The sequence below is a fragment of the Hypoxylon trugodes genome (genome assembly GCF_022578975.1).
Source record: "Hypoxylon trugodes strain CBS 135444 unplaced genomic scaffold F4822scaffold_8, whole genome shotgun sequence".
Classification (NCBI taxonomy): Eukaryota; Fungi; Ascomycota; class Sordariomycetes; order Xylariales; family Hypoxylaceae; genus Hypoxylon; species Hypoxylon trugodes.
Genome location: NW_026250023.1, coordinates 1,850,305 through 1,876,330, shown reverse-complemented (window position 1 = coordinate 1,876,330; position 26,026 = coordinate 1,850,305). Strand labels below are relative to the sequence as shown.

Here is a 26,026-nt window from a genome sequence, read left to right as displayed (position 1 = left end):
TAAATAAAAATCATATAGCGCACCCCTATTTAAGAACGGGACATCATCTTGGCTCTTCCCGCTGCCCTTCTACTGCTCAGTTTCTCCACCATCTATCTCGCCGTGGGGTTTGCCTTCTTCATATAATCCCATAGCCGTCGAGAAGAAAGTTACATGCATTGAATATAGGTGACGAGTTGCATTGTTGCTCTTCTAGAGATATTTCTTTAGAAAATCAATTTGCGCGGATATGTTTTGTTCGAAGTATTCACCCTCATAGACTTCAAAATGTCCGCAATCTAGCTTCAGCAGTTCTTTTGGTTCCCCAGCCGTCTCAAAAGCCTTGATTTGAAGTTTTGGGCTAATAAGAGAATCGTGCAGACTAACCGCCATGAATAGGGGCTTGGGCGAAATCTGAGGTACAAATGCAGATGGCTCAGATCGAATTACGTGGAACATAGATTGGAGTGTGATTTTATTCTCCTTGTCGTCTTTGGTACGTTGGTGATAATGCTAGGATTCCTCAGTTGACATTATGGCTTTGCCTGGCTGGGCTCGGGCTTCTTCCAATGACTCCGGGAACGTAGGGATATATGTTGGGTTCAAAAATGTGGTTTCTCCCCGATCGGCGTAGATTCTAGGGAGAAGTTCTTTAGGTAGGCGACTCCGAACATGGCTACCCGATATAAAGGGCACCTGACCGATCACTGCCTTGATACGGGGATCAATCGCACCGGCGATGAGAACGATTCCTCCAGAGAAACTTGATCCCCATAATGCAATGCGCGACGGATCAACGTCATGGGTATCCTGAATCTGTTCGTTATGATTGGTATGATGCCGAGGAAGTCCATCACTTTCTCCCCAGTTCCTGTGGTCATGGGCAACTGCTGCAAATCCTGCTTGCTGGAACATTTCTGCAAAATTATCGAGAAAATGCCTTTTAATTCCAGACAGCTATATTATAACCAGAGTTAGATTTTAGTTGAATAGTGGAAATATTGTTCTTACTCCTGGAGACATGATCAAAACGGGGGCCTTAGGTCCCGCGGGGTAGAACTACGCCCGGAGGATGGTCTGATCGTGTGTCTTGATCTCGATATCTTCGCGCACGGTCGCGGTTACGGCATGAGAAATGAGAGTGAATAGTTATAGATCGGGAGACATAAATTTTAACCCTTCTAATAAATAGACAAGTCTCATCAAATAACCTCGGTAAACTAATTGTTCGAAATACCTAAACATCCAATTCCAATCCGATATGGGACCCGGCATGACCGGGAAACTCCTTTATAGGGGGACTAAGCTTTACCCTACTTACCTAGGTAGGCTATCTGCCTGCCCCAGGGGTACAGCTACGCCTCCAATGGCCCTGTTCGTCCCCTATCAGTGTGTAACCCAACAGAATTTCTGTTCCAGTGGGAAGACCGCTGATAATCAGGCGCGAACGAATGATGATAAATTTACGTCCCTAGATACGACTGTAGGTTTAGTCCTATGTGCTTTTGGTTGGTTGTAGGCCTTTTACTTTTCCATCACTATTTTCATATTATGTTCAAATCTAGCATCATCTGTCTGCACGAATGAATATATGGTCAGGGGTTTGGGCGAAACGTTATAACTTCAAATATTCTCCAGATAATTGATAGAATACCATATTCTCCCTTACACAACTGACCTAGCTACCATAAACTTCACGTATTCGACCCTTCTGACGATAGCAACCTTAATAAGGTATGGTTTTGTTCTGCTCTACCCACTGCTTCAAGGCATCAGGGTTATGTACCGGGGGAATCATTCCTTGAACCCTCCAGTTGTCAGCTGGATGCTGGTAGATGTTGTATTCCCAGTGTATATCTTTGGGATCGAAAATTGGTTTTACGGTAGAAGCGACTAGGTCGTGGAACCACAAGCGCTGTTCCTCTGATTCGAACGTCTTCGCGGCATGGTTGATCACAAAGAAGGCATGATTACCAGATTCGAGGCCAGTATAGAAGTTCTCTGGCTTGGTTTCATGAAAGAAGACGTTGACCCAAAACTGGGGAAAACCCAGGTCGGTGTAAATCTTGGTAATTGATGTGGCGAGTGTTTTTTTCTCGTCGGCGGTTAATAAGCCTAGCGTGATATCAAATGTCCAACGAGGCATGATGAAAGATGGTGGTTGATGTGAGGTGCAGAAAGTCGAAATGATGTATAGACAACTCGAATTGGGTTTCTAGAAGATGCTTGGTTAAAATATTAGTCTTATATATCTTTCGTATCAACTACAGGAGGAATGGGACTGTTTGACCAAACCCTCACCTAAACGAAGGATATGCCGCGATTGACCGTTTCTTTACATGTTTTACATAAGGATGGCTGGCTACATACTCCAATATTATCACTCGATACCGAGGTAGTTGACTAAACGCTGTAGGAATATATTATGCGAGGAAAGCTACCGCGGTTCATGTGCGTAATCCAATACCTTCTGCTAATCCTCCTAATATGAGCTACGACGAGGAGCTGATGAGGGGTATAAAATGATGTTGTTGAGGAAGGAACATGCATATAGACACGGCTTATATGCTTGGTTCGTCTAAGGGCTGGCCTATCAACGTCTCACAGCTCAAAGCGTTCAAACAGGCTAGACCTCCGAGAGTTGGCACAGGTCGTCACTACCCTTGCATACCCTTGCAGTATGGGGTAATGGTAGATTGGCTAATCGTAAGTGTTGCGCCTAGTGGATGATTCTTGAGATGTAACGGAATGAAACGATGATGAGATGTGCTTAGTTCAATGGGACGTGTTATGGAGAACAGGGGATTGACCAACTATTAACTGCCACCTGGGGCCTATTATAGATCTTCGTCGGCCCCTCCGGTGTTCTGATGATTGCCTCGGTATTGATAGTTAGACCTCACGTCATGTTGACTATTTTTGCTATGGAATGGACGTTATTATTCTAGATATGGGAGATAAGAATGACCTGATGCGACCATGTTTGAAATTCGGCCGTGAGCTTTAAGTTACACCCCCAGCTCCTTCAGAAACTCCGAAAAGTATCTCCACTCCGGGTCTACTCGTCGTACATTCTTATCCTACTTACATATATATTTGCCCAACAGTAGCATGGCTGAGTTACGCTCTGCAGTTTATATCGCTCCCCCAGTCCCTGCTCGCAGACCCCCGCCTATTTCGATCACGGCGGACTGGTCTCCAATATCTTGCACTCTAGTATATTCTCCAAGGGAGGCCGTGCTTGTGGATACTCCCATCACGATTCAGCAGACAAATGACCTCATTGCGTGGATAGAGAAGATAGCTCCAGGTCGCAAACTTTCTTATATCTATATTACTCATGGCCATGGAGATCATTTCTTCGGCTTGCCTCTTCTTCTACAACGCTTCCCTGAAGCAGTTCCTGTCGCTACTCCCGGGACAGTGAAACATATGGAGCAACAGATCGGAGAACCGTATTACAGCGAAACGTGGGAGTACCGATTCCCTGATCAAATCGCCAAGCCTTTCAAGCTAGCACAAGCACTCCCTGAAAGTCTTTCATTCAAACTAGAGAATCGATGGGTTTTTCAAGCGATTGAATGTGGCCACTCGGATACGCACGACTCCACAGCCCTATGGGTTCCGGATCTTAAAGTAGCTATTTGCGGGGACGTTGTCTACGGACAGGTGCACCAGATGCTATTCGAAGCGAATACTCGTGCCAAGCGTCAGGAGTGGATTCGGGCTATCGAAAAGATTGAAGCACTAGGTCCAGTCTATGTGGTTCCTGGACATAGGCAAGCAGAAGAGATCGACGGGGTATGGCATTTGGCGTCGACCAAGAAGTACATCGAGGATTTTGGTCGCGTATTAGCTGAGGACCCTAAAGACTCAAAAGAGGTGATTGCAAAGATGAAGAACCTGTATCCAGATCGGTACAACCCAAATGCCCTCGCTCTAAGCGCAGCGGGTGTTTTCATCGTTCCAAGGAGCGCGAGAATCTAGATTGGATTTGCTGGGTAACACTGGGCTGGAAGGAGCACATTCCCTACTTCTATAAGCATGTAGTCATGATAAGATCGTTATAACTTCAGTGCATAAGACGGTCCCGTTAGCTGATACCTATCTTCCTACGTAATGTGCCTAGAGGGATGCCAAGCCTCTCCTAATTGCGCGCATTGGTTTCCCGCTAGTAACCCGTCCTAATGGTATAGGTACCTATATTACTGTCGAGTTGTTGGATAGCGGGATACCGGCAGGGTGGGATGTACCTAGCTATAGTGCGTAAACGTTTGAATAAAGTTCAGTATAGGCCTATCACCCCACGAGTACCCCCAAAACACTAGCCTCTCATTCGCTAAATACCTCTATTACAGGCCTAAAAGGGTAAGTAATATAGGTGATAAGTAATCATACACCTCGGGACCCACAGTCTGTATGTGGGGCACCGGCTACGAGCCTCGGTATGTGTCCACTTCGATCACAACAACTAATGTTCAATCTATGTGGGAAGTGACTATTATCAGGTGTATCTAACTCGCAGGAAGTTTGAATGCATTATGTTACATTGACACAACCTGGTGGACTTTCTGGTTACTAAATCTCTTCTTCCAAAGTCGGTATTATCGAGCTGAGACTCTTCAAATTCACCAGACCTGTTGAGCAATTCGATCACATAACCAGTAGCTACTATCTACTATAGAATTATTTTTCGTACCTAGACATTTAGCTTGTTTTATATAGTTAGGCATGTTAATAAGCTTATGAAGTGGTATTCGAAGAGTTATGTTAGGCCTATAGCCTACTTAAAATGATGTAAACCAGGAATAGTCCCACTTTTGAGTAGGGGTACGTTAAAGGTATAGGGGGGTCAAAGTACTGCGACGCACTATACGTTTTACTGTTTTTACAGTGAGCTGCTGCCTGGTTGATTTCCAATTATAGAGGGTTATGCGCCGTAGCTACAACGGTTTATAGTGAGTTAGAGCCGTTATTTCTTCCCGTCCAAGTCCCTATTTAAAAGTGGGACTTCCAGCATGAGTAGACGGACGACAAATTGACTCCTATACTATCTAGGTATGTATCCAATACCATGACCACCAACATCCATTTCGATGAGTATCCCCACTATGTTATTATTAACCTCGGCTTGTTGATTAATCAACATGGAATGGTTACAACCGAAAATTATGTGATTTACGCTTCGTGTGTCTATTCGACGCGATAAAGCATGAAACTAGTCTAATCGGAAAATTGCATTTCAAATCCAAAGGTTCTATCATGGAATGAGAGAAAATTCTTTACCCGGGAAGGGGTGCTTGTACTACCAGGGCGGTAGGGGTTATACTAGGTAGACCAGCACTTACTGTCTCTCTTGGATATGTCTATTATGATAGCTCTTCAATCTTTACAGCTGATCTCTGGAGTATTCCTTGCTTCACTGTTACATTCACGATGAGCCCGCAGAATATATCACCGATCACTACCGCTAACTCCCGTACTCAGAATGATGCTGAATCGGGAGGAAAGAAGTTGGATCCATCGGATCTCGAGTCTCTCGAAGTACAGGAAACGGTGCCGATATCTTACGATGACCCCAGAGAACGCAGAAATCCAAGGAATTGGAGCATGCCTGCGCGGCTATTTCACACTATCGTTCCTGGTCTCCTCGCGTTTGAGATGTAAGGGATCTATGTGACAACGACCTTAAATATAAGTGCTGACGATGGCAGCACCTTCTCAACCTCCGTTACTGTTCCTGCGACGAATATGATCATGGAAGAGTTCAACGTATCTCGGACTGTATCCCTCCTACCCTTGACACTTTACACACTTGGTATTGCGTTAGGCCCATTGTTCATCGCACCCTTCTCTGAAGTGTTCGGGAGGAAATGGATATACGTCGTCACCAGTACTTGTCTTCTGATATTCATAGGCGGGGCGTCAGCAGCGAAAAGTTTTTCTGCACTTGTTATATGTCGTTTCTTTGCTGGAACTCTTGGGTCGGCGGGAGTTGCCACTGGCGCGGGATCGCTCTCGGATATCTGGCTGTTTGAAAAGACTGGGGCAACGGATATATCGATGTTCTACATTCTTAGTCCGTTTCTGGGACCAACACTTGGTCCTCTCGCCGCAGCCTACATCCTTCAAGATAGAGGCAACGACTGGCGCTGGACACAGTATCTACTTCTTATCGTGGGCGCGCCGATCTGGGTTGGATGTATGCTGATGAAAGAAACATCAAAAGTCTGGATTTTACGACATGAGAAGGGGAGCGACAACAAGACTAGCTGGCAGAATTTACGAAGGATAATCATAACTGCCGCGCTGCGCCCGACGAAGATGCTATTCACGGAGATTGTCGCATCATCGCTTTCTATTTATGCCGCTTTCGCCTATGCAATGATATTCAGCTACTTCGGCAGTGCTTCTTACACCCTTCAGCGCTTTTATGGGTTTAATACACGGGGGGTCGGGTTGTCTTTTATTAGCGTTATCATCGGCTACATTTTGGGTATATTAATTTTCGTGGCGATTGATCATACGATATGTGACCGCGCACGCAGAGCTAGTCCAGATGGCAAAATGGCACCCGAACATCGATTATACGCTGCGTGCATTGGTAGCGTCTTACTTCCAGCTGGTTTATTTTGGTAAGTTCCTATTTTACGAAGGAGACGAGCTCCGATTGATATAGGCGTGGACTAATTATCGTCTAGGTATGCATGGGAAGCGCATGAAGGCGGAAATTGGGCTGCCTTAGTAGCTGCCGGCATCCCTTTTGGAACTGGGGCGTTCTCTCTCTTCGTAGGTTTCTATAACGGATTAATCTCAGATATCAACAACTAACGGCGACGATAGCTTTCAATCATTTCATACTTAGTAGACTTCTATGGCTCCCAAGCCGCCGCATCAGGTTAGTCCCAATTCCACTCGCTTGGTTTTCTCAGGAGGCTGATATCCCAATCAACCTTAGCTTTGGCTGCGAACGGTATTCTTCGATATACCCTTGGTGCGGTGTTCCCGCTATTTACTATCCAAATGTTTCAAAATCTTGGTGTAAATTGGGCGGCTAGTGTGTTCGCATTTCTTTCTTTGGTGATGTTACCAATTCCTTACCTCCTCTTTAGGTATGGTGGTGCACTTCGAAAAAGGAGTCGTTTTGTTAAAGGACAAAGTTAAGGGAAAAAGGAGGAATTTTCTATAGAGGAGCTAGCATTGACGGGAGAACATATTGTACAGACCTCAGGCATAGATATAGAAAGGACATAGATAGAATGGGTTCCTCATAGCGTTGAGTTGGTAAACTGGGGAAACACACCGGTTTCTTTTAGACTATGATACACTAGAAATACAGGGAGTTTAGCACTAGATGTCGCTTTAGATATAGGGAACCGTAGCGCATGTTTACCGCTCTACCTTCCCACAATAGATGAATCGATTAAATTGCGTGTCACTTACTAGCTGCCCTACAGTAGGTGGTTTTATTGTGACAGTAGTGGGTTTATAGCGAGTTGGAACGCTAGCGGAATGCCCTGTATTTACCATGCACCCTTGTATAAAATTGGACACACACCCTTCCAGCGGGTTATCTTAGCGGGGTACATTTCCAATAATGATGATCAAATAAAGCACCTCGGCTTAATTTCATTCTGTCTAAAGTAATCTTCCTTTTTTTCTATTCTACGCCGAATTATCAAATATATACGGACTATTTGAACAAATAGAATGTGGCTATACTTTGTTATTATAGACCTGCTGCTTCTAAATTAGTTAATTGTATGTTCATACTACAAGCATCTCTAAGATGATGGCCTCCTTCGATCACCCACCAATTCGTCCAAATAATGACGAGCGCGTTACACATCACTACGCAGAACTCAATGGCTGCAGGTATCATTATCTATTGAGTTTGCCCGTAGGTGGGAAATATACTCAGACAGTATTTCTGGTAGGTCACTCCACAGCTAATATTTAATTCAGGAAATATTTAGCTAATGTGGACTTTGAATGTGGCAGATTCATGGATGGCCTGATGTCTCCATGGGATGGCGATACCAGATACCTATGCTGGTAGCGAATGACTATAGGGTCGTTGCCCCTGACATTATGGGACTTGGGGGAACGGTAGGCGGATTCTTCACTACCCTAAAGCTGCTACACGACAGTTGACACAGCGTTTGATAGGACGCTCCGGCGCCCCTCGAATTTTACGGGTACAAGAGAGCCTCAGATGACATTGCCGAGTTAGCAAGACAGCTTGGATGTAAGAGTATCATACTTGGTGGACATGATTGGTATAGTACACTGAACCGATCACATATACACTTCACTAATCGGCGGGTTAAAGGGGTGGTGCAATTGTCCATCGGACATGCCTTTGGCATCCCAAGCTTGTCTCGCACGTTTTCACGGTCTGCACTCCATTCTTCCCTCCAACGGAACAGTTCATTTCACACCAGACCCTCGTCGATGGCCCTGCTCCACAACTTGGCTATCAACTGCAATTCTCTGGACCTGATGTGGAAGCGGTCGTTAAGTCTGATAATGACATTCGATCTGTCTTGAGTGCAATGTATGGTGGAGTTACTCAAGAACAGAAGCGCATCTTCGATCCAACCAAGGGTATCGACCTTGCGAAACTGCCTCTCGTTGGAGAGAGTCGACTCTTGAATGGAGAGGTATAGTTCCCTTCAACTCACTTATATCTATAGTGAAGGCACAAATTAATTATTTAATAGGTTCTCGATTACTATGGTAAGGAGTTTTCTCGAAAAGGGCTTCATAGTGGGTGTAAGTACATGGGTGGTGTGCTTATAGCGTCTTATGCTAACAATCAGGTCGTAGTCAACTGGTATCGCAATCGCCGGGTCAATTATGAAGATGATCTAAAGTGAGTTAATCCTAGGAACCATGTCTCCATTCGTAGCTAAATCTTAAAAGATTGGAAAAAAAGACTATAGATGTACCATGTCTTTTCGTCTTTGCCACTCGTGATCTAGTTCTTACAAAGGGTCTTGCAACTGGTATGGAAAATCATGTGTCGCAGTTGACGCGCAAAGAGTTGGATGCAGGGCATTTTGCTCTGGTAGAGAAGCCCCAAGAAGTCAATTCTATTCTCAAAGAATGGCTGCAGGATGTTAACGGACCGACGTTTAGAGAGAAGAATGTGCTATAAATATAGGGCACAACAGCGCTATTTCCCATTATATGTCCGCTGTAGTTACAGTGTATTTTGGCGAATAACCCCCGCGGTGAAAATATTACTAAAAACATGGCGTTGAAGCAATAAAAACCCCCTATACTCATGGGTAGCATGCGCTATACCTCACTGTAATTACAACTAGCTTACCACAAACTGCAGCGCTAAAGTCACTACATTTACAATGCTCCCCTGTGGAATGCCGCCGGTCGCACTGAGGCGCACAGCACCAAAGATATAGGGGCTTGGTTGGGGAGCTCCTGTCTTGACGTCAGAACACAATGGGGTCTGAAGGCGGTCTTTCATCAAAATAGAAATGCTTAATATATCATTTTGTTGAGGTCGAACCTAACCTCGATACCGTACAGACCAGTACCAATGCATCCCAATATACCTCATGACCTTCATTATAGTTGACACAAGCTCTTATAGGTTTCCTTTGACCTTCCCCTCGGCCTCTTGGGCTGCACCTCTTGCTTCGCCCTTCAATTCTTCTGCTTTACCCTTCGCTTGACCACGAATTTCCTCGGCCGAGCCTTTTACCTTGCCTGTGTCGACTTCGCCCTTGACTTTCGAGGCAATGTTTGCTGCAAGAATAGGCTAGTTAGTCAAGTGTTTCTCTAACCAAGGCAAAGAAAATAGTATTGGTGTGGGGTAAAAGTCTAGATTACTTACCACCAGCATTGATACCGTCGACCAACTTGTCCGAGACCTTGCGATCTACGCTTTTTAATGTGTCCTTGGCGCTCTCTGTGACTGTCTTCTGGGCGGCGATGCTTGTGCTGAAGTGTCGCGGGACTGGAACCACAGCGACTCTGGTGGATGTGATAGCCAAGCGGCGAGCAGCAGTTTCTGTGAGGAACGACATCATGTTGTTTCGTTTATGGTGAGTGATTCGATATTGAGGTTGCTTGCAGATGTCTTCTTGTAATTGTTGATGCTTCTAAGCTTTTGAATAAAAATTGTATTGATATATGATTATTTGGGGTGCTGAAGATGAAGAATTGTGCGAAAAAATGTAATAAAATATCAAAGTCTGGTGGATAAAGACTATAAGAGGATGATGGCGGCGATGATGGTTCGTGATGTCATAATTATGTCGACCAGGGTCAGCTACCAAACACACTTCCCGAACAGGAGATAGCAGGGGCATTCTAGGTACCCCACAAGTACAATTCAGTGGGGAGTGACGTCTTGGATAGTTCTCCAGGGCTATTTCTGGGGGATCTTGTCATTTACTGTCCAATCAGAATATAGCAAAGAGTCGTAGACCATCACCCGCTACGCAACTATGGGAATGACGCCACGATGCAGCTTGAGGTTCTTCATGGGACCGTATTGCGAATGAAGTGTACCTAGTATTCATATGAGAATTAATCGTTTTTGCGGTTCCGAGTTTCTGGTTACTGATCCTTAATGGTAATGCATAAAGAAGGTACTCACACGCAAGACTTCCTCCCACTACTAGACAACACACTTGGGAACAAGTCCATTGTAGCTAACAACCATAACAGACTCCTTGGAAACTGATCATTGAGTTGATTCTCGGAGATTTATACCTTTGTCCTCGTATAGTACAGGTAGATGCGATTGTCGGCTTCATGAAGAACCTTGGGAGACCTAGATAATAATCCTGTGAGGAAAAGCTCCTTGCGCCTTTTGGCGTCTTTGTCGTAAGAATCAAACTTATCCATACTATAATTAATCCCCCGTAGCCGACCTACTTGAGTAGGTATGTAGGTATTATAATTAATATTAGTTGGTATTTTCGTTAACTATATTTGTCTAAGTAAAAGCAGCATTTATCGAGTCTTACATTTAGATTTACACCAACCATCATGTCTGGAATGACCTACATGGAAGAATGCCAATTGGCAGCCTTCCAGTTTGATCTGTATCGCAGAGCAGGCCACAGCCCATTTTGGAATAGCGAAGAAAAAAAGGCCGCCCAGGTGGTATGGGGGAATGCATGGGTGCCCACATCAGGTCATCCCCTTATATATGCTTTGCCAAGGGTCCAGTGGAATATGCACAGAACATATGGAAATAAACGGGGGGATGTAGTAAAAAAGCTGGAATCCGCATTGCGAAGTAAAGACCCTAGGATCGGCAAAATGCAGGATACGTTGAAGGAGGCCAGAGAATATTTCGATACGCCCCAAATGAAGTATCAGAAGGTGCTAGGATTCGGAGGTCGTAAGTAGGCTGCTATCTCTTTTGTTGTTATGAGTTTGCGTTCATTGGGCTACTGCTGACCTTATATACTAACAGTGGGGATGGCGCTACATTACAAATACGAAGGCAACCATCAAACGCACCGACCGGCTCGGGATTTTGTAATTAAAGTATCGGTTGGTTCTTGGGTGGACGAGGATCTTCGTGACGAAGCCCGTATGCAAAAGGCAAATCAAAACTCCAAATCTAATAGCTAATGAATGAACAGTACTAACGGGAGCAATAACATTAGAAAGTACGAGGGTCGGCACATTGCGTCCAACTTTTATTTCCAGAGGAAGTTGAGGGGCCAGAGCTATCACAATATGTGAGGAAGCCAAGGGGCGACGACTCTTCTGACGATTCAGTATCCAGCGGAGATGAAAGTATAACAGGGCCAACTCGACTTGCAAGAAATCCGCGACGGCTCATGCAACAGGCTGAAAAACAAGAAAGGTTAAGAAGATGGCACGAACGTCTAAATGAATGGATAAACCGCCCGCATGATGAGAATAGAAAGGATTATCTACTTCTCGAGTATCTTGAAGGTGGTACCGTACAGGATCTAATCGAAAAGATGAAGAGATTTCAAAAGAAGGGGTATCCTATTTGGGTACCAAATAGGATTCTCTGGCAAATTTGGCTCTGCTGTAAGTTCGAAGAACCGCACCTTATATGCCCTTTTACTAAGTATGTGTAGTGGTTCGGGCTTGCGTGGCTTTGAAATACCCGCCTCGAAAATTCCACCCAGACCGCTCTCGAGGGAATCAGTTCGCAGCCGGCCCGGAAAGTCTAATTGAGACAATTCCACCGCCTGAGAAGAGATGGCGAGCGAAGAATATAGTCCATTTTGACATTGATCCTAGTAACAGTAAGTAGTTATCTGGGTAGTATCTGGGGGTCACGTATGATTAACTAACATATTTCCAGTCTTCATCGGAAACCTCGAGCAGCGGCCCCCAGAGTTAGAGGAGATACTAGAGGGCTTCCACATCACGTCTCAAGATGAGAAGGATGATAAAGGTGGCAAGGACAAGAAAGACAAGGGTAGTAAACCCCAAAGCCAAGGTGCGTCCTCAGGACCAAAGTGGAGAAAGCTCAAGCGAAAATACGACGAGGTAGGAGACGATAGGGCACCAGGTGAACACAGCAGCGTCCCTATATTCAAGGTATGTCGTTAAATATATCTGTCTTTAGAGGGAACAATGGCTAATTGGCTAATAGCTTGCGGACTTTGGGTTGGCGAAAAATGTCGAAAGACAGAAACGAAAGTATGTGGCGTCCTCACTAATTCTTTTTGAAGGGCAAACTTGCTAATAGAAATATAGCGAATACTACTTCCGTCGAAGAAAAATAGGTAAAGCCGACTTCCTCGCGCCTGTACGTTCAGTCCCAAACTCAAAGAATTTCATACCTTGCTAACTACCTACCCACAGGAGCAATTTGCAGCAGAGTGGGATAAGATACCCCCAGTTAGGTCTGGACCTGAAGTGTCTGAGCAGGACGTAATAGGGAATTATGGCTCGCCCATGAATGTTTGGGGCATGGCGTTGGTGATGTGGCGTATAATAACTCAATTGGAGACACCTAAACCGCCCCAACCTCAGATACCGCTGGGGTCTGGCGTGTCGCCTGATGCTCTACCAAACAATCCGAATATCACTCTTGATGACGTTATAGAATCGTATAGGGAATATCAAGGCGGTCCTGGAAGTCTCGATGACAAAGTCGATACGACGAACCCTGATGTAAAGGTATCCTACTGCCCGTTCATCATGGAGGATGGGGGTTTTTTTAAGTACATCGACAAAGACTTTAGGACGATGATATATGAGTGCATGTATCACCGACCAGGCGACCGCCCGACTGTTGAGCAGTTGCTAGCACAGGCTGAGGAAGGAATTACGAGGGTGTACGAGGGTGAGGATGATGCCACTATCGCGACTTGGGTCAATGCTATCTTTTATAGCGCGCCAACCCAGGGAAATGGATAATGTTGAATGGAGGGAAAGAGAAAAGAATTGTAACTACCTAGGCAGATAATATTGTGATACACAGATAATTGTATGGAGTTTCAGGTGTTCTTGTTTTTTGTTATGTCTCAGAAGACAGCGTAATATTTCTTGGAAATCTAGTTTTGTTTTTCTGACTCCGAGCTGCGCAAGGGGAATCTGGAGCGGAGTTCGGTTTTGAATGCCATATTTGTGATACCAAATCCAAGCCACAAAAGCAAAAGTCCTTGTGTCGGAGCTCGGGCAATGAGGAAAATATTTGTGGTTTTTTTTCGTGGGTACCCGTCAGCAGCCTCGTGCCGATCGCTGATGTCGATCTCAAGGACTCACCGGCGTCAAAGGAAGGCTTGGATTTCCACATAAGCATGTACATACCTAGTCAGTGTAGTGTTTAGTATGTTTACGTTTCCAGAAAAGATCCATCATGTAATTTTGCGCTGCGAAGGGAAATAATTGGCAGGATTCTTGAGGGTTATGATGCGGATTAGAGATGATAGGATGAATAATTTGTTTAGTTCATTAGTAACTCAGGGTTGCTTATATTGAATGTGTATTCAACTCAGCTTACAGATTACTTGATGGTTCATTAGGTACCACATTGTTAATAGACCCAGGTATCCAGATAGACATCTGAGAAGTACTTGATACTTATGTTTGAGTTATATAGGTGGCATGAATTGACATCTTAACTCTCAATTAGAATCTACGATTTAAAGCCAGTTTTTAAACATTTGAGTTTGGAATAGAAGGTAACGTATTAAAGAATCATACCTAGGTAGGTAGAGTATAGTCTTAAGGTACATAGGTAGTTCCATTGCTGTTGAATCTTTAAAGAGTTTAAAGATAGAAACAAGATACAAGTGTACCTTCTCTTCCCCCACGTTAATAGTATTCAAATCGTCTGATTGGCTAAGTAGTTAAGAATACCACGCGGTCTGTGCACAATAAAGTGGAAAGGGTAATGGAGTTTTCCGTGTGGGGGCCTTTTCAGGATACAGGGGACAAAGTAGCCTCAGGGGTAGTACCAGGGTAGCTTTTCCATCTTTAAATCCTACATGTAGTCCTTTTCATCCCGATGACGCCGATTGTCCTATCGCAGTACTTATCAAATTCGAGACATCTATGATTTCTATATTAGGAGAGGGAGCCCTGTTAGCACGTGCCGGTCTGGGGATTGATAAACATCGAGGCGTTAGAGCTTGATGCACCATTACCTTCCTAGGTAGGAAATGTTGGAATCGCAAGAAAAATCTACTTTGTAGATAAAATGTTGACGATAGATTGTGTGGCTACGTAGTACATATTCGTACTCTATCGGGCTGAGCATTTGTGGCTTGATGATAGTCCTTGAGCCTGGCCAAGTGCGGCTCAGTAATGCCTCTTACGGAATGACGACGCGTCACAAGTGCCGAGTTATTCTATTCTAGCAACATAGATGGGCCGCCCAGATTCTGTTTAATCCTATGGAATAGATCCATACAGCACTCTCTCGTTGTGCTCCGAGTGAACTCGGGAATTGCATATTTGTTGCACTTTCAATAGTCCCAAATGCTGCATCGTGAAATCCAACTAAGCTGAGGAATTTGTTCTAACATGACAGCGCAATGAATATCAGCACTAATTAGGCACAAGAACCCTACGAAACGGCTGGGCATTTCTATCTTCGGTGTTGCTTATGAAAGCTCGCTACCCTGCTGCGGGAACGATCTGCGGGTTCGGATGGATTATGACAGGGGGGCGGTAATCCTCAGATGATCCTTCAACAGCACGTTGTTGACTGTGCAAACTACAGCCACCAATGTTCTACGTTATTGTATCATGTTTCTACACAGAAGCTATTACCGATGGCGCAGCGGCGATGTAAAGAAGCGGCTCCGTGGCCTGGCTTCGGTCACTCCAGACTGAATTCTATTATATATAGATCATCCATCTTCCTCGAGAGTGGTCTAATCAAATCAACATAGATCAACACCAAAACCACTATCAACGAACATCAAAGCAGGCCACAATACAACAACGCCAACACCAGAATCAATATCTAGAGTACTACCGACTACAACATTCAAAATGAAGGCTTCTCTATCTCTGGTTTCCATTTTCGTCAGCTTTTGCTTGACAGGCGTCCAGGCCGAGCTACCATACAACGTTCCTCAAATACGTACGTAGCCTAGCCAACTAACACTCAGACCATTCCACGCAAATCTAACGAGAATTCCTAATAGGACGAGACAACGGCCCTCCCGTCTTCCCGCCGAACCACGCTGGTGAATACCATCTTCCCAGCGGTTACCCTCACCACTCGCACACATCGTACCCCACACCCACAGGCCAACCCGCCCCGACAGGCGGTTACCCTCACTACCACCACCAACCTCCGCGAGACCTTCCCAAGACCTTCGTAACAGTCACCGGAACCGGCTCCGGCTACCCTCTTCCAACCGGTGGCTTCCCGTTCCCGACCGGTAGCCCCAACCAATTCCAGCCCACTCCGTGTGAGACTGTTTCCGACTGCAAGGACACATTCTGCGCTCAAGTAGGTCTGGGTGTTCAGTGCTCGCAAAAGAGCAACGGAAAGTGAGTTCTCTATGAATGTTATCTGCCTATTTGGATCTTGATCTAACCGTGTCGATTAGGTTCTGCGGCTGCACACTTCCATCATCGTCTTAAGGCGCGACACGACCGTCAATGATTTTGGCTCAATATTGTAGAATTACTCGCATGGCATAGGCGTTGGTATTGGAATTCTAATGGTGGTTTTGTTTTGTTTGGTCTAGAAAAAGTTTAGATATTTTGGGGGTTATTTATACAGGAGGGTCCAGCATATACGTATATACCAAGCTGAATTGAAGACAAATTCCCCAAAATTCCTGCTTACTATCCCTCGCAATACTTGTGTAATTTATCTTTGAATATTCGCCATATGAAGTAACCCCGGACTTCCAAACCCTCCAGCTTAAACCGAATCCGTACCGAAATCTGCCGTGAATGTGTCTCGGGGTTTAAAAACCAGGAACGGCCCATCATGGCTTGACGTAAAGATATCGTATAGACGGAATTCGCCCCTCTGGCCTAGTCCAATGTCACCGAGCTTTCCGGGCGCGGTTTCGAAGTCGAAATACCATAGAGCCTTAGCGACAGCTAGACTAAGCTCGAGATAGGCTGTTGCCTTTCCGGCGCAACCACGAGAGCCCACCGAAAAGGGACAAAAAGCATCGTACATCGCTTTCCTCTCTGATTCCCCCGCATCTATCCAGCGGTCTGGGTTATACGCGAAAGGGTCTTTGAAATACTCCTGCTTTACTTGTTAGTAACGATTAAAGGAGTTGTGCGCTAAGAAATATCAGGTGTGTACTGACTTCATTGTGATGTAACGAATAGGTGTTAACACCGACTTTCGTACCCTTAGGAATGACATTACCGTCGACTACGAAGAGTTTACCATCTTCCTCCGGCGCCAAGTGCCTCCAGAGTGTACCAGGTGCTGGTGGGGACATCCGTAAAGATTCGTCGATACACGCCCTTAGGTAATGACAACCTGCAAGTTTACTGCCACGAATTTCGTCCGCGCTCTGAAACGTAGTCCTGATTTCTGCTGCTAGCTTTTGGTATGACTTTGGGTTACGGGAGAGATAAAAGAAGGTCGCGGACATAGCTGTGGCGCTCGTATCACCTCCTATCCACATGTTAATGCCTGAATAGGGGTATAAAGTTCCCTAAAAGGGATCCGTCCACTAACCTGCTATGATGAAGAATAACGCTTCATACCAAAGGTCACTGAGACGTATGCCTCCATCTTCTTTCGTGTCAAGAGAATCTGCGAGGAAGGAATACACGTCGCGCTTTGCGTGTTTGTCTTGCTTCATACGAGTGCGAACCATCCTCTCTATCAAACGTGAAGTTCTCTCGCGCTCCTTTTTGAATAACATATTGATGTAAACCTGGAGCTTATAACGGTGGATAATGGGCATTTGCATGTAGATATTCATGCGATGGTTCGTCCGATTGAGTTGCTCGATAAGGAACTGGTTCTCTTCATTTGTCTGTAGGTTCAAAGCGTACCCAAATGAGAGAAGCGCGGCAATCTCGAAGCTCAGATAGCTACATTTCTCCTTCATATTGATTGGTTGTCGGTGACCGCGGGCTAATTGTTGGATGAAAATGTCAACCTGCTCAATCATGTCGGGCTCAAAGGCGCGCATAGAAGCATCTGTGACGGCGCGCGCAACAACCTTGCGCTTGCGCCGGTGCAAGTCCCTGTCCAACGCGTTCCATGTATTATGGACGCCCGGCTTAGCTTGAGTGATGAGATAAAGAGGTGGCTTGGTGACTCTGTCATTTTGGTATATATCTTCTCATCAATCAGTGATTCCTGTCACACAAGTGTCGCTAGAGGCTAAAGCATACCTCGCAAAGCGGTGGCGGAGTTAAAGGCGATTCTATCAGGGGCAACGCGGACCACAGGGCCTGTCGCGAGTCAACTGTCTGTCAAATCTGAGACGAGCATGCCCCGACTAACCATAATTCTGGTGATTACGCCATATTTCTAGGTGAAGATCTCGCTTGAATGCAAATAGTCCAGTATAACAGTTCGTTATCTTGGCGAGCAGAGGTCCTGGGTAGTTCCTCAAAGGATGTAGGAACAACCGGTAGCCTAGAATAAGGGTCACCTTGGATGGTGGGTCAGCATATTTTTCTTTCTAAGGAAAAGAGATCGGAGACCTCTTACCAGAGAGACGAAGCCATAGAGAAGGTATATCGCAGCACCGTCTACGGGGCTAAGGGATGTCATATTCGGAGGTAAAGCTTTGGCGACTAAATAGAAGCTATATGAATCGCCAAGCTGTATTATCCGTGTAAAGAACAAGCCGCAAGAATCGTGTGGGGAGGGCTAGCGCTGGTAGTCAAATATAAGGCCATATTGTCTATAAGGACTGAACGACAAGGGTAACAAGGTAGCACGACCAGTCAGATTCCACACGTGGCGTAGTCTAGATTTTCATATAACCTCGGTGTGAGATCCTAGATGTTTGGGGGCCGATTACTGATAATCTAGATGACGTTGTGTTTCGTACCCTGGTTGAATGATTCGCGATGAGGAAGGTTGAAGGAGCCGACTATACGCCAATCAGGGATGGTGTGATTATTTATTCATCTATGTCAGGTAGCCAAGTAAGTTTCTACATATGGAGAATGCTATGAAAACACATCTTTTGGGAGTTCCTCCATCATAACATACCTATTGCCGGCTTCATCCCACCAGCTGCCTTCGCTAACATATATTACTCAGTTGTGACGTGATGACGAATTTTGTCAATTAATTCAAGATACTTAGGTATGCATACAATTAGACCCATTACTATATATAGTAATGGACAGCGGCGTAGCAGATATGTTAAATTAGTTGTTATGGGTCTAATTGAACCCCTTGTTCGTTCTATGGGCCCTCGCGTCGCTGTACCTATTATGGTTGTTTTCCGTTGAAGTGATAATATGATGTCGAGAGACTACACAAGTAAAAGCTAGGTAATTGAAGAAATGCGCGAAGCGCGTGATATAGACCAGTCGTTATTATTGCATTCTTGGTCGATTTTGTAGTTTAAGGCTACTTACTCGATATAACACACATCAAAATCCCCTCTATATTGCATCCATTCAAGCCAACATCTCGTAAAGCGCGCCAGACTCAATAGACGTAGGACGTGGCAGTTCTACGTAACTCCAGACTTGACTTTGGCTTTCGTCGTGGCGTAGCGAAAGACTATTCAATGCGTAAGTTCGTACTATTGTGCTTCTATTAAGATATTGAAGGCTGGAAGGGACACGGACTAAATCGATGACATATTGTGTCTTTAAAAACACCCACTGGTACATGTCTTCCTGCCCTTCTATTCGCATCCGGATTATCGTTGAAGTGACTCGCTTTATTCCTGATTACACGACGATGGATGCATTGTACGAAGATATTTTTGGCTCGGAAGAGATGGGCTCTGACTCAACTGTCTGCTCGGTTGGTACTGTTTCCTGCGATCAATGCGAAAATTCAGACACCCCATGCGAAAAATGCGAGTCCAAATGGCTATTACACGCCAGCCAATGCGATAAATGCAAACTTCTAAAGAAGCCGGCCCGCAAATCACGTTTAGAACTATTATGTTCTAATAAGTCGGCGGCGCGAACCCGATCCAAGCCTCCATCGCTTCGGGGTGTAGCCGAAGAACGAGCTCCGAAAGTTGGAACACAGGCGGACGGAATACGTCAAACCAACGAAGTTTCGCAGGGTTGGCACAGAGAATGGCAGGACTGGAAAAATCGGGAGGAAGCAGAGCGATGGAGACGATTGGAACGATTAGAACGGCGTGAGCGACGGCGGGAAGAAGAAGAGATGGCCGCCAGACGTCGTCAAGATCCCACAGAGATATTAGAACCCAGTAGGCCGGTTCTCACTGATCTTCCTCCAAGAAATTTCGTCCATATTGTCTTGATGAGGAAACGCGACACGGGAATGGCGCTACCATATCTTAAGCATAACGGGATCACATGGATAGTATACACACTGTCTTATTTAAGAGGCACTGCTCATGCAGTTGGTGTTTGGGCGAATTGCGAACCCCCTCCCCCTACACTCGATGAAATTATGGAACTGGTGTTATCGATGGGGTCTGGTGGTTTTGATTGGGCTCGTTGCTGGGTGCTGCTCTCATATCGTAGAGGAGGAAAGGAGCCGTGGGTATCAACTAGAAGGACTTGGGTCGGATCTTGATGCTCGCTTGACTCTTCGCGTTAGGAGGGACGGTTCCCTGTATGTGGATGATATGCGTGCGTATCACCATAGGAAACAAGTCGGTCGTTATAGTAGCTTGCCGCTTGATTCGGCGTTCTCGCTGACCGAGGGAGATCCATGAAAAGCACCGACAGCGGAAATGAGTCTCGAAGCCAGGAATTGAAGCACTTCCTCAACTAAAATTTACAAGATACTGTGTTGTATTAAGGAGCGGGCTGAAAAACTTATACATAAACTCCGAGATATATCAAGCATTTATCTCCGAGCCGAGGTTATGATGTCACAAAATACTCGGATACCAGTATATAAGTACCTACCTAAGTAGCTCTTCACCGCGAAATACTACGATGACCTTTACGTCCCTATTTAGCACACGATATATTACACTGACATCAAGAGCTTATCATATATTGTTGGTAACCAATGCTCCACTGGCACAGAAAGAAGACGGATATAGCAGTCGGTTGATTGGACCGGCTTTTTCAACCCCACGGGGATGCTCGCAGGCTATAATCGAGCAGACCCCACCATGGTTAATGTTGACCCAGGCGAGTTCAAAAAAAATATATTGCAGGTCAGGGTCTTCATACGCCGGCAGTTGTATGTGATATCGACGATGCCTTAGACTGGTTGATATCCGCAACGAAGTAGTGTTGAACCAGGTCTGGTCTGCGTTTGTCGCGAGCAAGAACTCCAACGCAACCGAAGACTAAGCCTCATGGGATCGACAATGCATGGAAGACCCTATTGTTCTATTATTGTGATTAAATCAAATTGCGAACCAGATAAGACCCTGGTACCAAAATGAATAAAAACACTACACCCGCCGCAATCATCGGCCTGCGGCCTTTACCTGTACCCCTATCCCCATTCTTAGGACGATCGCCGCATAGTTGACTTGAAGCCAAGGACAAAGATGCAGCTGACCTCTCTCGTCGCGCTGGCATTAGCCGCGCCTACAAGCGCGCTTATTCGTTTCTCATGCTCTCAGCTCGTCATCGATCGGATTGACCCCCTGGTCAACCCCGGAATGGTGCCATCTCCCCATCTTCACCAGATCATTGGTGGGGTAAGCCAAACTCCTCAGAGATGGAATGGCGCAATACCATGCTAATTAACACAGAACTCGTTGAACGTAACGATGGATCCTGCCAAGAACATGCCTGACGAGTCGACTTGCACTAGTTGTCAGTTTACGGAGGACACCTCCAACTACTGGACCGCCGTACTCTTCTACAAGGCTCGGAATGGTACCTTCAAGCGTGTCCCCATCCGACCCAACGCCGGCTTCGATGGAGCCGACGGTGGCATGACCGTTTACTACATGCAGAACGGTTTAGGTGACTACCAGCAGCGGTCTAAAGTCACAGCCTTCAAGCCTGTAAGGACTCAAGCACTCACGAGCGTATAACCGACAGAGCTGACTAATCCAGGGGTTCCGAATGCTTATTGGGGATGTAATGGCCCGAAATGCCGAACAGGCCGAGAAGTATAGACAGGTCACCTACACTTGCCTGCAAGACATGGGCACTCGATACCCCGAGACAAAGAATCTCCCCAACAAGCCATGCCCGGCTGGTATTATGGCAAACATCCGATTCCCAACGTGAGTCGACCACACAGAACTATCGCCGAGCCTATCGAGCGGTCATCTAACGAAGCATAGATGCTGGGACGGCAAAAACCTCGACAGTCCGGACCACATGAGCCACATGTCGTATCCGGCTAACGGTACTTTCGAATCGCAAGGTGCCTGCCCTGAGACTCATCCCGTACGTATCAAAGGCCGCACTCCTATCGCAGTCTCCCCGTTCAGAAATTCAATCGCCCTAGACTTTAAGGTCTCTGATTAATATTTGCCCGTGCAGGTTCCCGTCCCTCAACTCATGTATGAGGTTGTATGGGACACCCGTGAGTTCAACAACCCCGACGACTGGCCGGAGGATGGCACTCAGCCGTTTGTCTGGAGTATGGGTGACCAGTAAGTTCCCAAACCGTGGGGCACTTTCTGTATAATATCCCTAACACATGATTATAGAACTGGATATGGTAGCCATGGCGACTATCTATTCGGCTGGAAGGGCGACGCTCTGCAGAGGACGATGGACACCCCTTGTTATGTGACCTGCCCGACTTTGACGACCCAATCCATTGCCAACCAGAACAAGTGCAAGATTGATAGAACCGTGAAGGAGGACATCGACTCTTGTGAGTTCTTAAGGCACTTCGAGATCTATGACTCTAGAAGACTAACGACGGCCTAGGGCTAACCGAGATCCCCGGGGGTCAGCAGGTAACGAAGTAGTAGGGAGACAAGATATGGTGTACTATGTTAGAACTATTTTCAATGCGAGATATTTGCGCGACAACTTCTACTTCTTGATGTGAAGCCGAGTCAATCAGGAACGGGCCAGTTTCTCGGAACGAAGTGACTTTTGACGACCCGAAGTAACAGCTTCCCCATTTCGAGTAACCGATGCGTGACTCATATATACGATTTCGCGTGGATGAGGAAAAGAAAATAGTAATTATGCCCGGGCCACGTGAGAGCTGTGATGATTCAACATGCTAAGAATAACTCATAGCTCGTTTTAAGTGGATTCAAGCTTATTCCAGTCGGATTGTACTTCCGTGACGCTAAACAGGGAAATCGACCACTTACCCAATTGCTGACTAGCACACCGCAGCATATCATCATATTCGTTAGCTCAAACAGGGGTTGAGGAATTTTTAGAGGGCCTCGAACAAGGCACGTCGCAGGAAATCACCGTAGCGATTTGATACCGGAGCTACTCTATTAGCTACGTCGTATTCTCTTGTTCCCTACTCTGGTAAATTCGTCGGCATGCCCTCCCGTATCAGATTCGATTCGCTCTCGTGAGATTTTTCAAACCACCTTCATGGTTAAGCAATTCTTCGTATCAATCGCTTCCTTAGGTATACCTAAGTACTTCTAATCGCTAATTGATAGGTGAACTACCTACGCGGGCCAACGAGGGAACAATCTCTATTCGGCCATATTTACTTAGCTTTTGAGGCGGAGTAGACGTCTTCGGGCACAATCGGGGCGCATCGGGATAGAGATGTCTCCCGACGCCCGGTGCTGAATATCGTCCTCTTCGCTATCTCAACGGTGGATATTATATAGGCCATTAGATTGCTAACAGCCCCGGGGGAAGTTAACGTGTATTGGCGTTTAATCCATTGATGAATAGACTTTACATTACTTTGATTCTATCTTATTCCTAAGCGATCGCTCTACATATAATGGAGCTCCGGAGCTTAGCGACCACCGACGCGGTGCAACCTCTTCTACTACGAAGTCTCGGGGCCCTCATCGCTGTCTTGGTGGTGCGCATTTTGTATAAAGGCTATATCGAGCGTGGAAGAGTAGGGTCTTTGAAAGCCCAGGGAATCGTAAGTCAAACAGACCGTCAGGCGATACAAGACTAATATAACAAAGCCGGTGCTACCGCATTCTCTATTATATGGCCATCTACCTATCTTCGCAGACTTTCGTGCCGTTCATCCTCCGGATATCAATGCATATCAATTCCACAATTGGCTTGCGACAAATTCGAAGAAATATTTCCCGGACCAGGATAGGTTACCTCCGGTAGTCTATGTCGACCTCTGGCCTGTTGCAAAGTCTCTAGCGATAGTCTACGATCAAACCGCCGCGGCTCAGTTCATACAGGCCAAGAGCCTTCCCAAGGATCATGTTAATTTCGAGTTTATGAAGCCGCTGACGAATGGCCTCGATATTGTCTCTGCGAAAGGTGGGGACCTGTGGAAGAGATGGCGGTCGAGGTTCAACCCCGGCTTCAGCTCGCGAAATCTGACAGCCATGCTCCCAGAGCTCATCGAAGAGGTTCAGGTGTTTGCTGATGGGCTCAAGAACTTGGCTGGTAAGAATGGAGAGTGGGGTTCGGTCTTCCAGCTTGAAAATAGGACCACCAACTTGACCTTTGACGTCATCGTCAGAGCATCATTGTACGTCGATATCGATGGCTTCGGGTTATAAAGTCCGGTATGCTAACATGGAATAGGGATTTGCGACTCCACGAGCAATCGCGTTCATCCCCTAGTCCTTTCAAGACTGTTCTCATGAAGCAGATTGAGATGATGAATCTGATAGTTAATAGCGCAAGAGCTTTCTCGTTGGGGAAGATGCCTTGGGATCACGCGGCTATCAGACGAAACAACCAAGAGTTACGCGAAATCCTACTACCACACATAGAGAACAAAATGCATTCAGATATCAATGCTAGCCAGAAAAAGACCATCGTCGACCTTGCTTTGAAGTACATCGACAAGGACGATCCGAATGCGTCACCGGAGAAGCCCGATACCGAATTTATTGACAGGCTCATAGCAAACGTGAAGGCGTTTATATTCGCCGGCCATGACACGACATCATCAACTATTTGCTTCATGGTGAAGTTGTTGCAGGATCACCCGGAGAGCTTGGCTAGGCTTCAAGCTGAACACGACTCGGTGCTTGGCTCCGATCCGGATAAAGCAGTAGATATTCTGTCGGCCTCGCCGCATCTTCTCTACTCACTTCCGTACACGTTAGGCGTGGTCAAGGAGACATTGAGGTTGAACCCTCTTGCAGCCACAATACGCGATAGCATGAGCATTCCAGGTTTCACTATTACCGCTCCAGGGTCTCCGATCAAGTATCCCCTGAATGGATTCGGGGCTTGGGGTACGTACCGAAAATACTTTCTCGGCGCAATTGAAGCCCTTTTAATTCACGATGCACCGAAACATACTGGTCTCTTGTATTATGAACTCATTTGCTAACTTTGTTCGTAATAGTGTCTGCCCCTGGGATCATGCGCCGCTCTGACTACTGGCCCCGACCGGACGAGTTCCTGCCAGAACGCTGGGTAGCTGTCGAAGGCGATCCACTTCATGTTGATAATAAGGACACCTGGCTCCCGTTCTCACTAGGTCCGAGAAACTGTGTCGGAATGGAGTTAGCCATGATTGAACTCAGACTAGTCTGTGTTGTGATAGCACGGACTTTCGATATTAGGGAAGCGTGGGAAGAATGGGACAAGATACAGTACGTGCCCTAGATGACCATCAAGCTCCTTTAAGAGCGGTAAAAACCTTGATTGCTAACCCAAGTCTTTGCAGAGGTCCCAAGGCCACACCTACGCACCTTGTGAATGGCAAACGTCTTTATGGGATTGGAAATAGTACGGTGCATCCGAAAGACGGTATGCCGGTCCATGTGAGAATGCGGAGCTATCGATCCGCTACCAGCAGTTGAGAGAATTATTGTGTTCTTAAGAACATGTGGTTTATATGAGGTGGTTGTGAACCCCTATTAAACCCCCTATTTGTACGATTATGTAATACAGACTCACCTTTTTGTTCCCGATGCCATCAAACATGATTAAAAATAGATATTCGAACACCCCAGAAATGGATTCGTCAATGATGTATCGCATCTCGTCACCGATGCTGTTTATCACTAATTGTAGAGTAGACCGGGGGTGTTCGCTGTGCCGCGATGTTAGTATCGAGGCCCTGTAGCTCATAAGAGGTAGATCCACCAACGGCAATGAGAAAGCATGTCAATCGTAGCGCGATAAAGTGGCGAAATGATGAAAAAAACATTTGTACTTTTTTAATGTTCACTTACATTGATGCTCCTAGGTGTTTACCACAGCAAAACGTCGCTAAAGTTGGTACTCAATCACAGTCAGACCTTACGGCGTCAGAGGATCGGCGAGTTCAAATCCCATTATATGTTTGCCAAACTGAAAAGATAACGTCATCAATAAATCAAATCAATATTCCACTGAAAAGTGAGAAAGTAGTTTCGCAACTTGAATACCC

General features: G+C 45.9%; 11 protein-coding genes across 11 annotated transcripts; 7 read left to right on the top strand and 4 right to left on the bottom strand.

Moving 5' to 3' along the window:
- Nucleotides 1–492: 492 nt before the first annotated feature.
- On the bottom strand, nt 493–1,002 carry F4822DRAFT_445628 (Alpha/Beta hydrolase protein; the record flags this gene model as incomplete). Its single annotated transcript, XM_051463401.1, has 2 exons — nt 493–936; nt 991–1,002. 2 exons carry the CDS (start codon nt 1,000–1,002, stop codon nt 493–495), a joined length of 456 nt encoding a protein of 151 aa, XP_051311492.1.
- Nucleotides 1,003–1,615: 613 nt separating this feature from the next.
- On the bottom strand, nt 1,616–2,300 carry F4822DRAFT_351992 (putative oxalocrotonate tautomerase). The gene is made up of 2 exons (XM_051455981.1): nt 2,281–2,300; nt 1,616–2,204 (listed from the first exon to the last, which is right to left on the bottom strand). The coding sequence occupies exon 2, from the start codon at nt 2,123–2,125 to the stop codon at nt 1,706–1,708; it is 420 nt and encodes a 139-aa protein (XP_051311491.1). The 5' UTR covers nt 2,126–2,204; nt 2,281–2,300; the 3' UTR covers nt 1,616–1,705.
- Nucleotides 2,301–2,958: 658 nt separating this feature from the next.
- F4822DRAFT_445626 (beta-lactamase-like protein) lies at nt 2,959–4,071 on the top strand (the record flags this gene model as incomplete). The annotated part of the gene is made up of 2 exons (XM_051463400.1): nt 2,959–2,975; nt 3,087–4,071. The coding sequence occupies 2 exons, from the start codon at nt 2,959–2,961 to the stop codon at nt 3,964–3,966; spliced, it is 897 nt and encodes a 298-aa protein (XP_051311490.1). The 3' UTR covers nt 3,967–4,071.
- Nucleotides 4,072–7,571: 3,500 nt separating this feature from the next.
- Nucleotides 7,572–9,222, top strand: F4822DRAFT_351928 (alpha/beta-hydrolase). The gene is made up of 7 exons (XM_051455980.1): nt 7,572–7,912; nt 7,981–8,088; nt 8,149–8,258; nt 8,312–8,642; nt 8,703–8,754; nt 8,809–8,854; nt 8,905–9,222. Exons 1-7 carry the CDS (start codon nt 7,769–7,771, stop codon nt 9,137–9,139), a joined length of 1,026 nt encoding a protein of 341 aa, XP_051311489.1. The 5' UTR covers nt 7,572–7,768; the 3' UTR covers nt 9,140–9,222.
- A 228-nt stretch (nt 9,223–9,450) lies between these two features.
- On the bottom strand, nt 9,451–10,221 carry F4822DRAFT_351865 (uncharacterized protein). The gene is made up of 2 exons (XM_051455979.1): nt 9,839–10,221; nt 9,451–9,750 (listed from the first exon to the last, which is right to left on the bottom strand). The coding sequence occupies exons 1-2, from the start codon at nt 10,032–10,034 to the stop codon at nt 9,590–9,592; spliced, it is 357 nt and encodes a 118-aa protein (XP_051311488.1). The 5' UTR covers nt 10,035–10,221; the 3' UTR covers nt 9,451–9,589.
- Nucleotides 10,222–11,277: 1,056 nt separating this feature from the next.
- Nucleotides 11,278–13,523, top strand: F4822DRAFT_445623 (kinase-like protein; the record flags this gene model as incomplete). The annotated part of the gene is made up of 8 exons (XM_051463399.1): nt 11,278–11,359; nt 11,435–11,554; nt 11,635–12,027; nt 12,078–12,248; nt 12,308–12,546; nt 12,602–12,648; nt 12,706–12,757; nt 12,814–13,523. The coding sequence occupies 8 exons, from the start codon at nt 11,278–11,280 to the stop codon at nt 13,369–13,371; spliced, it is 1,662 nt and encodes a 553-aa protein (XP_051311487.1). The 3' UTR covers nt 13,372–13,523.
- Nucleotides 13,524–14,727: 1,204 nt separating this feature from the next.
- Nucleotides 14,728–16,199, top strand: F4822DRAFT_351842 (uncharacterized protein). The gene is made up of 3 exons (XM_051455978.1): nt 14,728–15,547; nt 15,612–15,963; nt 16,023–16,199. The coding sequence occupies exons 1-3, from the start codon at nt 15,457–15,459 to the stop codon at nt 16,054–16,056; spliced, it is 477 nt and encodes a 158-aa protein (XP_051311486.1). The 5' UTR covers nt 14,728–15,456; the 3' UTR covers nt 16,057–16,199.
- Nucleotides 16,021–18,548, bottom strand: F4822DRAFT_351830 (cytochrome P450). The gene is made up of 6 exons (XM_051455977.1): nt 18,116–18,548; nt 17,906–18,056; nt 17,794–17,853; nt 17,126–17,737; nt 16,746–17,062; nt 16,021–16,681 (listed from the first exon to the last, which is right to left on the bottom strand). The coding sequence occupies exons 1-6, from the start codon at nt 18,176–18,178 to the stop codon at nt 16,343–16,345; spliced, it is 1,542 nt and encodes a 513-aa protein (XP_051311485.1). The 5' UTR covers nt 18,179–18,548; the 3' UTR covers nt 16,021–16,342.
- Nucleotides 18,549–18,625: 77 nt separating this feature from the next.
- On the top strand, nt 18,626–20,369 carry F4822DRAFT_413953 (uncharacterized protein). Its single transcript, XM_051459085.1, has 2 exons — nt 18,626–18,933; nt 18,991–20,369. Exon 2 carries the CDS (start codon nt 19,223–19,225, stop codon nt 20,147–20,149), a length of 927 nt encoding a protein of 308 aa, XP_051311484.1. The 5' UTR covers nt 18,626–18,933; nt 18,991–19,222; the 3' UTR covers nt 20,150–20,369.
- A 136-nt stretch (nt 20,370–20,505) lies between these two features.
- F4822DRAFT_445611 (uncharacterized protein) lies at nt 20,506–22,951 on the top strand (the record flags this gene model as incomplete). Its single annotated transcript, XM_051463398.1, has 9 exons — nt 20,506–21,239; nt 21,294–21,551; nt 21,604–21,776; nt 21,837–21,942; nt 22,039–22,151; nt 22,209–22,378; nt 22,435–22,463; nt 22,756–22,793; nt 22,858–22,951. The coding sequence occupies exons 1-9, from the start codon at nt 21,087–21,089 to the stop codon at nt 22,949–22,951; spliced, it is 1,134 nt and encodes a 377-aa protein (XP_051311483.1). The 5' UTR covers nt 20,506–21,086.
- A 202-nt stretch (nt 22,952–23,153) lies between these two features.
- F4822DRAFT_351783 (cytochrome P450 4V3) lies at nt 23,154–25,470 on the top strand. Its single transcript, XM_051455976.1, has 5 exons — nt 23,154–23,587; nt 23,634–24,163; nt 24,220–24,881; nt 24,995–25,244; nt 25,319–25,470. The coding sequence occupies exons 1-5, from the start codon at nt 23,438–23,440 to the stop codon at nt 25,452–25,454; spliced, it is 1,728 nt and encodes a 575-aa protein (XP_051311482.1). The 5' UTR covers nt 23,154–23,437; the 3' UTR covers nt 25,455–25,470.
- Nucleotides 25,471–26,026: the final 556 nt, after the last annotated feature.

Bases quoted from the DNA above. Each gene is read 5' to 3' on its own strand.
- F4822DRAFT_351865 (XM_051455979.1), bottom strand. From the start codon at position 10,034: ATGATGTCGTTCCTCACAGAAACTGCTGCTCGCCGCTTGGCTATCACA. The intron at 9,751-9,838 runs GTAAGTAATCTA...CTATTCTTGCAG, and splicing joins CGACGGTATCAATGCTGGTG to CAAACATTGCCTCGAAAGTC.
- F4822DRAFT_351842 (XM_051455978.1), top strand. From the start codon at position 15,457: ATGAAGGCTTCTCTATCTCTGGTTTCCATTTTCGTCAGCTTTTGCTTG. The intron at 15,548-15,611 runs GTACGTAGCCTA...AATTCCTAATAG, and splicing joins ATACAACGTTCCTCAAATAC to GACGAGACAACGGCCCTCCC. The intron at 15,964-16,022 runs GTGAGTTCTCTA...CGTGTCGATTAG, and splicing joins TCGCAAAAGAGCAACGGAAA to GTTCTGCGGCTGCACACTTC.
- F4822DRAFT_351992 (XM_051455981.1), bottom strand. From the start codon at position 2,125: ATGCCTCGTTGGACATTTGATATCACGCTAGGCTTATTAACCGCCGAC.
- F4822DRAFT_351928 (XM_051455980.1), top strand. From the start codon at position 7,769: ATGATGGCCTCCTTCGATCACCCACCAATTCGTCCAAATAATGACGAG. The intron at 8,259-8,311 runs GTATAGTACACT...GGCGGGTTAAAG, and splicing joins ATACTTGGTGGACATGATTG to GGGTGGTGCAATTGTCCATC. The intron at 8,643-8,702 runs GTATAGTTCCCT...ATTATTTAATAG, and splicing joins GTCGACTCTTGAATGGAGAG to GTTCTCGATTACTATGGTAA.
- F4822DRAFT_413953 (XM_051459085.1), top strand. From the start codon at position 19,223: ATGACATATTGTGTCTTTAAAAACACCCACTGGTACATGTCTTCCTGC.
- F4822DRAFT_351830 (XM_051455977.1), bottom strand. From the start codon at position 18,178: ATGACATCCCTTAGCCCCGTAGACGGTGCTGCGATATACCTTCTCTAT. The intron at 17,854-17,905 runs GTTAGTCGGGGC...GACTCGCGACAG, and splicing joins GCGTAATCACCAGAATTATG to GCCCTGTGGTCCGCGTTGCC. The intron at 17,063-17,125 runs GTTAGTGGACGG...ACATGTGGATAG, and splicing joins GTTATTCTTCATCATAGCAG to GAGGTGATACGAGCGCCACA.
- F4822DRAFT_351783 (XM_051455976.1), top strand. From the start codon at position 23,438: ATGGAGCTCCGGAGCTTAGCGACCACCGACGCGGTGCAACCTCTTCTA. The intron at 24,164-24,219 runs GTACGTCGATAT...AACATGGAATAG, and splicing joins GTCATCGTCAGAGCATCATT to GGATTTGCGACTCCACGAGC. The intron at 24,882-24,994 runs GTACGTACCGAA...TGTTCGTAATAG, and splicing joins GAATGGATTCGGGGCTTGGG to TGTCTGCCCCTGGGATCATG.